Source organism: Scyliorhinus canicula, chromosome 2 (assembly GCF_902713615.1).
Source record: "Scyliorhinus canicula chromosome 2, sScyCan1.1, whole genome shotgun sequence".
In the NCBI taxonomy this organism is placed as follows: domain Eukaryota; kingdom Metazoa; phylum Chordata; class Chondrichthyes; order Carcharhiniformes; family Scyliorhinidae; genus Scyliorhinus; species Scyliorhinus canicula.
Window position 1 is genome coordinate 90,989,045 of NC_052147.1, and position 10,058 is coordinate 90,999,102.

Here is a 10,058-nt window from a genome sequence, read left to right on the forward strand (position 1 = left end):
TCTTTCACGAAGGTATTCAGTGGTCAGTTGTCTGCAGATCACTGTTGTAAGATACGCATTTTCAGGTGGAATTGATACCACAAGATGAAGCAGGGATGACGCCGGTCTTACAGGCGATGATACAAAATCTTCCAGACTAGTCAGGTTAGATGGGTCAGTAGTCCAGCCTGGACAGTATTGCTTCTGTGTGGCCTGCTGGCTGGATGTTAAACAGCAGATGGCTGCACAGCTCATTAATATTAAACTGCTCAAAAGGCTTATGTCTTAGATCACGCGACCTTCCTTTTCCATAGTGACTTCAAAAAAGGATATTTATCCATTGTCTAGAATTTAGCTTCGTTTTCAGGATTGATGATGTCTCTGGTATTATGGATTTAAAGGGGTGCTATTCGTGTTGAGAATCTTGTGTTTGGGAACCGATTGGTGCAACAGATCCATGGACTCCACTCGCAAGGTTGGCTTATCAAATGTAAATGGCATTCCTGTAACTCTTTCTGAAATTGGTCTGCATAGTCCTCAATGCTCCATTAGAAACCCCTCAGAAATAATAAGGTGTGATATTCCCCAGAATAAAATAATTCTTCTGTTCTGGAGAAGGGATAATTTCTAGACAGGAGGGGTCAACCAACTTAATTCTCTTGTTCAGCAAAAAAGACCACTTTAAAAATTAAGCAACAGTAATAAGGACACTTTTAAACATATGCAGGGTAGTATTTCTGTTCTGTGCTGGAGGAACCCAATATTAGATTGATGGTAAAGACTGATTCAGATTCGAGTGGGACAGTGATCACATAACTATTGACCAGGATAGTTTTTAGAATATAATAATCTTTATTGTCACAAATAGGCTTACATTAACTCTGCAATGAAGTTACTGTGAAAAGCCCCTAGTCGCCACATTACGACGCCTGTTCGGGTACCCAGAGGGTGAATTCAGAATGTCTAAATTACCTAACAGCGCATCTTTCGGGACTTGTGGGAGGAAACCGGAGCACCCGGAGGAAACCCACACAGACATATGGAGAAAGTGCAGAATCCACACAGACAGTGACCCAAGCCGAGAATCGAACCTGGGACCCTGGCGCTGTGAAGCCATAGTGCTAACCACTATGCTACCATGCTGCCCACCTGTCCTGTGCTATGAACATTACCGACACTTACCTGGTATAGGTAGGCTGTAACTAGTGGAATGCTGGGATCTCAGCTAGTTACAATCCATATTAATGACAGTCTGGATCTCTTCTGTCTTTGATAGAGAAGGCTCAAGAGTTACCTAATAGAGATATTTAAAATTATGCAAGGTTTTGATTGAGTGGATCCAGAGTAGACGTTTCCAATTGTGGGGAATAACATAACCCGAGGCCATCAATTTAAGATAGCCACCAAGAAATCCAATAGGGAATTCAGAGAAAACTCTTCACCCAGAGTGGTGAGAATGTGGAGCTCGCTACCATAGGGAGTGGTTTGAAGCTAATAATATAGATGCATTTAAGGGAAACTAAACAAGCATATGAGGGAAAGGGGAATAGATGATTACAATGGTGGATTTAGAAATAATGGGAGGAGTGGATCATTAACACTGACTTGAACTGGTTGGGTTAAATGGCCTGTTTCTGTCATATTCTATATAATCCTATGAGTTAAGTGAAGAGAGGGAGAGTAATGAACTCCTCAGTTTACATCCCCACCAGACTTTGTATCATCAGCATGGTGAGAAGAATAGAAAAGCTGAATATTTTCCAAAAGACAGGAAACTTGTAATTGTTGAAGTTCAGCGGACTTGGGTGTACTGATACAAGAAACACAGAAAGTTAACATACCGGTACAGTGAGCAATTAGAAAGGCAAATGGCATGTTAGCATTTATTGCAAAGGGACTAGAGTTGTGGGGATAAAGAAGTCCTGCTCGAATTGAACAGAGCTTTGGTGAGATCACACCTGGAGCACTGTGTGCAGTTTTGGCCTCTGCATTTAAGGAAGGATTTGGACATAGAAGTGTGACTCCTTGAACTGCCAGGAGGTTACAACAGCTGGGGAGTAATGTGATGGAGAAAATGGAGCACTTCCTCATTGTTTGGGTTGAAGATTAATCCCAATGGCAAATTTCTTTGAGCACAGCTGCAATTCAGGAGAAAATGAGGAGACTCTTTGAGAATTCAAAATTGAAGAAAAATGAAACTGGTTTAAATGAATCTTTTAAAGTAAGTTCAGGCTGGTTTGAGCATTCAAGGGGAGTGCAAATTTACATAACCTGAATTTATTGGTAAGAACAACGAACAATACAGCACAGGAACAGGCCCTTCGGCCCTCCGAATCTGTACCGGTCAAGATACCAACCTTGGCCAAAACTTTCAGCACTTCCTAGTGCTGTATCCCTCTATACCCATCCTATCCATGTATTTGTTGAGATGCCTTTTGAACGGTGTTAATGTATCTGCTTCCACAACCTCCCCTGGCAGCAAGTTTCAGGCACTCGCCACCCTCTGCGTAAAGACCCTGCCTCGCACATCTCCTCTAAACTTTGTCCCGTGGACCTTAAACCTATGCCCCCTGGTGACTGACCCCTCCACCCTGGGAAAGAGTGCCTGCCCATCCACTCTATCCATGCCCCTCATAATCTTGTAGACCTTATCAGCTCACCCTCAACCTCCGTCTTTCTAATGAAAACAGTCCGAGTCTATTCAGCCTCTCCACATAAACTAACACCCTCCAGACCAGGCAACATCCTGGTAAACCTCCTCTGCACCCTCTCCAAAGCCTCCACATCCTTCTGGTAGAGGGGCGACCAGAATTGTGCACAATATTCCAAGTGCGGCCTTGCCAAAGTTCTATACAACTGTAGCATGACTTGCCAGTTTTTATACTCGATGCCCTGTCCACTGAAGGCAAGCATTCCGTATGCTTTCTTGACTACCTTGTCCACTTGTGTTGCCACCTTCAAGGATCTGTGGACATGCACGCTCAGATCTCTGACTTTCTACATTTCTAAGAGTTTTGCCATTTACGGTATCTTTCACCTCTATGTTAGAGCTACCAAAATACATTACCTCACATTGTCCGTTAAACTCCATTTGACATTTCTCTGCCCAAGTCTCCAACCTATCTATGTCCTTCTGTATCCCCTGACAATCCTCAACACTATCTGCCATTTCACCAACCTTGGTGTCATCCGCGAACTTACTAATCAGACCAGCTACATTTTCCTCCAAATCATTTATGTACACTACAAACAACAGAGGCTTCAGCACAGATCCCTGTGGAACACCACTAGTCACAACCTTCCATTCAGAAAAACACCCTTTTTTGTAAAATTTAGAGTACCCAATTCATTTTTTCCAATTAAGTGGCAATTTAGCATGGCCAATCCACCTACCCTGCACATCTTTTGGGTTGTGGGAGCCGAAACCCACGGATACACGGGGAGAATGTACAAACTCCACACGGACAGTGACCCAGAGCCAGGATCGAACCTGGGACCTCGGGCGTGAGCCAGCAGTGCTATCCACTGCTCCACCATGCTGCCCACGAAAAACACCCTTCGACTGCTACCCTTTGCCTTCTGTGACCGAGCCAGTTCTGTATCCATCTTACCACCTCACCCCTGATCCCGTGTGACTTCACCTTTTGTACCAGTCTGCCATGAGGCACCTTGTCAAAGACTTTACTGAAGTCCATGTAAACAACATCCACCGTCCTCCCCTCATCAATCCTCTTTGTCACCTCCTCAAAAACCCGATCAAAGGAGCAAGTGCTGACTCGAGCACCACAGATGCATATGCTGCATCTATTCTAAAACTATTATTGAGGAGGGAGGTTATTTATCTTGTCAAATCTTCAACATTGACAAGACAGGTCTCTATTGGAAAAATAATACCTAATTGAACTTCCATTTCTGTACAGTAAGAAGCCTTACAACACCAGGTTAAAGTCCAACATGTTTGTTTCAAACACTAGCTTTCGGAGCACTGCTCCTTCCTCACCCTGAGCATCCTGTAATATCCCGCACGGGACCTATGGGGTGGGAATGCTGATCTTCCCCGTGCTCCTTGTGGAATACAAGCTCCCCTGTTAGGGTAGGATATCTCAATTACCCACTGTATATAAGGTCAGGCAATCAGGCACCGACCAGAGAGGAACTGGGTAGGGATATACCGGGCAGTGTGTGTCATAATATACACCAGTATATCATGGTGCAGACACACAATGATGGACATACACTAGGACCAATCAACATGCACAAACACCGCAGCCAATCACCAGTTAGAACACACGCACTATAAAGACAGAGGGCATCACTTTTCCCGCTCATTCTGGATGCTGCCTCTCAGAAGCACAAGAGTTCATCAAGTACAGTACAAACTCACTCCACGTGCTGAGTGATTCAACTGGTTCGGACAGGCACAGGTCTCTAGTTAAACTAACATTGTGTAAACCCACAGTTATAGTATGTCTAGTATTTCATAAGAGTTAATAAAATAGTGTTGAACCTTCTTCAGTGTTGGTGGCATACGTCTGCTTCACAAGTCCACAGTGCCCAACACTTCAGTGTGCATATCGTTTTTGTAAATTAAACTTCTTTCTTATTTTACTTGGTGTGGACTCGCCATTTCCTTATTAAACATCCCCAAAACTTGATAGCATTGGGGTTGAAAACTCCAAAAGATTACTACGGTTATGGATCATGGTGTAATGACTAGATTTAAGGCACATTATCTGAGCAAGACATTAGCCCAGCTGATTTGTGAAACTGATGGAGAAGATGAGCTAACCATTTGTGCTTTTTGGCAATTCTTCAATATTATAGAATCATAGAATTCCTACAGTGCAGAAGGAGGCCTTTCGCCCATCCCGCCGGCACCCACTATTGTAAAGAGCGCTCCACCCATGTCCACTCCCCTGTTCACACTGCCCTATCCCCATAACCTTGTAACCTAACCTGCTCATCTTTGAGCACTAAGGGGCAATAATTATGCATGGCCAATCCACCTAACTCACACTTCTTTGGACTGGAGGAGGAAACTGGAGTATCCAGAAGAAACCCACACAGACAATGGGAGAACGTACAAACTCCACACAGACAGTCATCCAATGCCGGAATTGAACCCAGGTTCCTGGCGCTGTGAGACAGCAGTATTAGCCACTGTGCCACCATTACACATGCCATTAAGTTCAACCATCAACATTAAATGCACTTTGGCGCAAGCTTTGGTCAGAATGTGTGCCTGATTTTCCTGCGTTTACCTGCAGTTGATATAAATGAGATTATTGGGCAGCACGGTGGCGCAGTGGTTAGCACTGCTGCCTCACGGTGCCGAGGTCCCAGGTTCGATCCCGGCCCTGGGTCACTGTCCGTGTGGAGTTTGCACATTCTCCCTGTGTTTGCGTGGGTTTCGCCCCCACAACCCAAAGATGTGTAGGGTAGGTGGATTGGCCATGCTAAATTGCCCCTTAATTGGAAAAAAATGAATTGGTTATTCTAAATTTTAAAAAATAAAAAATAAAAAAGTTTTAAAATCATAAATGAGATTATTAACCCTTCCCATAACGTGGCTTTTGATCAAGTTGATGTTGGTGATATGAAGAATGTGTTGAAATCTCACAATGAAGTATTATCAGATGACAACACGTTTGAGGGGGGTGCGGGATGATAGAGACAATGAAGAAACAAAAGTAATTCATCAAATTACAATGAAGAAATTAAGCAAATTCATTTATTTTAGCTGATGAGATGCAGTCTATCATTCAGGATATCGAACCCTCCCTTTCTCTCGGCACCCACCCTTTTCCCACCCTCCCTGGCCACACTTAGCCTTTACTAAACAGTTTCACGATGTTTGCCCGATAATTGGCAGTTAATCACTGAGTGCGTGTGCTCGACGGGCAAGATGTTCAGGCCCCTGTGTTTCTATGATTAATCAATACACTAAATACATAAAATTTGGTTTTTAAGCTAAAAATTACAGGAACCCGTTAAGTGTGCTAAAGGAGGATTGGCTGTACTTTGTTGCCTTTTCTGTGGCTCTGCTCTAACTATGGCAATCAGTGGGTTTGCCCTTCTTTCTTTTGGTATCTATATTCTAATGCTCAGAGTTGCCAGGTATCGAATGATACCACCATAAGGTTCAACCGGCTATCGATCAAAGAGCCAAACACCAGTTAGTTCAAGGTCAAGGGTACTTTATTTACACACAATTAGTCATGCAACATAAACACTACTAGTTAACTACACCTATCGACTAAGACAACCTGTACTTAACTTCTGGCACCCGGCTTAGGTCAGAGGAACAGTAGCTGCCGTTCTATTCTGGATCTATCGAGTCTGGAGAAGTAACTGCTGCTCAGCTAGGCTCATCCGTGTGATAGCGAGCGTTGAACTTGGACTTGTTTCTGGTGTTGCTGCAGTTGGAAATGGTCGTGGCCGGGGTGCCAGGTCCAAGACAGGACGAACATATGGCGGACTCTCTTCTTATTCTTGGGGGTTTTTGCGCTCTTTTGGGCGGTCCTTCAGTTTGGGCCCCACTAATTGGGTGATCCCTGATCACTCTGTTCGATTCCTAACCAATAAATGAGCGGGGTTCTGGATGGCTGGGCGTGTCCCAAGCGGTCACTGACCCCGTTGTTTACGCTTCCCTTGAACAGGGAGCGGCGCCGAAATGTCTGGGGCTGTACCGGTCGCTCAAGTATCAGTCCTTTGTTTTGGTGAAGATGGGCCATCAAATCCTAATCGGCCCCATTAAAATGCTAATTGGTCGGAGTTTCAATACCGTCTGGTCTCCTTGCTTGCACATATACATTTCAGGCTCTGAGCCTGACTGAATCTTGCTTTGTCCATTGTACTCACTACGCTTTGCGGGTTTCTCTGTCCCTAGTTGTAAGTGGCCATCCCAGATGGCTACAACTTGCATCGGAGGCAGCACAGTGAAAGTTCACTCGATTGGTTACTGTCTTGAAGAGGTTGTTCTAATGGCGCGGGGTTGAGTAAATTGGGCCTGTACTCTCTGGAGTTTAGGAGAATGAGCGGTGATCTGATTGAAACATGCAAGATTCTAAGGTGGCTTGTTAGGGTAGAATTATAGAATTTACAGTGCAGAAGGAGGCCATTCAGCCCATCAAGTCTGCACCGGCTCTTGGAAAGAGCACCCTACCCAAGCACATACCTCCACCCTATCCCCATAACCCAGTAGCCCCACCTCACACTAAGGGCAATTTAGCATGTCCAATTCACCTAACCTGCTCATCTTTGGACTGTGGGAGGAAACCGGAGCACCCGGAGGAAACCCACGCACACATGGGGAGGACGTGCAGACTCCACACAGACAGTGACCCAAGCCGGGAATCGAACCTGGGACCCTGGAGCTGTGAAGCATTATGGTACCATGCTGCCCAAACCATGGTTGTTTCAACTGGTGGGGAATCTAGAACACAGGAGCACAGCCTCAAAGGGATTGATTATTTAGGACTGAGGAGAGGAATAATTACTTCACCCAAAGGGTTATGAATCATTGAATAAATTTAAGGCTGATATAGACAGATTATTGGTCTCTCAAGGAATGAAAGTATATAAGGGGCGCGATTTAATGTAAAAGTTTGAAGTGTCATTTGTGGTGGGTTTTGCTGGGAGATTCCCACCACCTTTGCCAATAAGTTCCCCCCGCTATCTACCGACACTTTGTCGCTTTTTTGGGCGTGGACAGTTTCTCACGAGTTTAGCCAAGCTTACAATTTTTTTCACCACTTTGGAAGCTGAACTCGGAGATCAGGCTGTCGTTTTTAACGGGTCTCCCAATCTCTAAGTGAGCTTGTGGGTCCCCCCACCCATGGGCAATGTCACCCCCACACATATGGGCATTACCCCACACTCCCCCAAGTGAGGGCACCCTGCTATGAGGTTCCTGGGGCCCCCCTCTTCAGGCACCCCCACACCCCCTTCCAGAACCTCCAGCTGTCACCCCCCAACCTCCTAGAGGCCCCTACTTACTTGCCCTGCACCCCTCCATCCTTCATACCCCCCTTCACTCTCCTTTAATGGGCAAGGCCCCCCTTGGACACTGACCCTTGGCAGTGCCACCTTGGGCACACTGGCACCCTGGCAGTGCTTCTTCCGGCTTAGTTGTGCCACCTGGGTACGATCCAGGAGAAAGGCCACGGGACCACCCTGCACTATCACTGACCACACAAGAGCCTCTAATGACCTGGGAGACCCTTAGGTGCCATTCTGTCTGGTCCACCTTTGTGTGGACCAGTACTGAATGGTGCCCGGCTGCAGCCTCCGATAGATCCCGGTAAGTAGGTTTGAGGCTTACATTAGCACAGCTTCCTCATCCCGACACCGCATAGGAACCGGGTAGATCCCATGAGGTGTCATAGCTGTCGCGAAGCCCGCGGGACTTTCATCCAGGATGTACCACGTGGCCAAAATGATGCCCAAGGAGTGGGTGGGAGAGTGAAGTTGAAGCTGGAGATCAGTCAGAATCATATTGAATGGTGAAACATGCTTGATGGGCTATTTGGTCTTTTCCTGCTCTTATTTCTTAGGTTGTTATGTTCTTATATGAGAGCAGGTTTAGCTCAGTTTTCTGGACGGCTAGTTTGTGATGTGGAGGGCACCAATAGAATGGGTTTAATTCCCGTACCGGCTGAGGTTACCCATGAAGGCCCTGCCTTCTCAACTTTGCCCCTTACCTGAGGTGTCGTGACCCTCAGGTTATTTCACCATCAGCCCAGCCAGCTCTCTCTCAAAAAGGGAGAGCAGCCTATTGTCCTCGAAGACGATGCCGATTTTCATTTTCACTTCCATGTTCTTACGATGAATGTTGGTTGATTGAATCCGGTAGGGTGAATGTTGGGTGTTATTTACCAGATTTCTGGTATTTCCAATCTCCTTGCAGGCATACAATTCTGAAGCGGCTCCAGGATGTGGAGACCGAGTATGAGGCACTCCTGCGGTTAGCAGAGACCCGACAGAGGAAGCTGGTGGACCAATACCAACTCTATCATTTTGAACGAGAGGTACAGGAAGTGACCACATGGCTGTCCAGTAAGCAGCGCCTGGCAGATTCCCTGGATTATGGTCAAGACCTGGAAGATGTGGAGGTAAACGTTGGAGTGATTTCTAATCCTGTTCAGCCCTGATGGCAGAACGGCAAACACACGCGACCACAAAATGATTGACATTTACAATTGTTCTTATTGAAGATGCGTTAACCATCATATATAATATTATCATGCGTTGAATTCTTCTAGTCCGTGTAGATTATACACAATCAATAGTCCCCCAATGCACTGTTGCAGAAATAGGTTCTGCCTCGGAGGGACAGGTGTCATGAGGGTTAGACCGTGGACAAGTTGAAGGAGATCGAAGGGGGAGTTGGGAGAAATACTTTCTCAGGGAGAGAGTTATAAGAACAGGAAATTATTTCCCACATGAGGTCATTGAGACATGGACTGGGATCCACACAGAGGGAATAGGATAAGGATTATAGGATAAGGGATTTGGAAAGATAATGTAAAAGTATAACTGCAAAAGTAGGGAAATGGAGTTAGAGTGGACAGTCCTGAGGTAGAGGTGAAAAAGTGCGAGGTTACAGGATCTAAAATAGGGAGTACAAACACTTGGGCAGAGGGGGGCGGGGCACTGGGGCTGAGGGGGGAGCACTGTGGCTGGGGGGGGAGAGGGGGGAGCACTGGGGCTGAGGGGAGAGGGGGAGCACTGGGGCTGAGGGGAGAGGGGGAGCACTGGGGCTGAGGGGAGAGGGGGAGCACTGGGGCTGAGGGGAGAGGGGGGAGCACTGGGGCTGAGGGGGGGGGCACTGGTGGCTGACGGGGAGAGGGGAGCACTGGGGCTGAGGGGAGAGGGGGGAGCACTGGGGCTGAGGGGGGGGGCACTGGGGGTGAGGGGAGAGGGGGAGCACTGGGCTGAGGGGTAGAGGGGGGAAGGCCACTGGGGCTGAGGGGGGGGGCACTGGGGCTGAGGGGAGGGGGAGCACTGGGGCTGAGGGGAGGGGGAGCACTGGGGGCTGAGGGGAGGGGGGGAGTCACTGGTGCTGAGGGGAGAGGGGG

The 10,058-nt window shown here is 46.9% G+C and overlaps 1 protein-coding gene across 1 annotated transcript in view; it reads left to right on the top strand.

The window, feature by feature from the left end:
- Positions 1-10,058, top strand: part of sptbn5 (spectrin, beta, non-erythrocytic 5) — a 332,093-nt gene that overhangs the window by 256,611 nt on the left and 65,424 nt on the right. Inside the window, exon 56 of the mRNA XM_038790252.1 lies at positions 8,888-9,092. Coding sequence (XP_038646180.1) covers positions 8,888-9,092 — 205 coding nt within the window. The remainder of the gene's footprint in view (positions 1-8,887; positions 9,093-10,058) is intronic.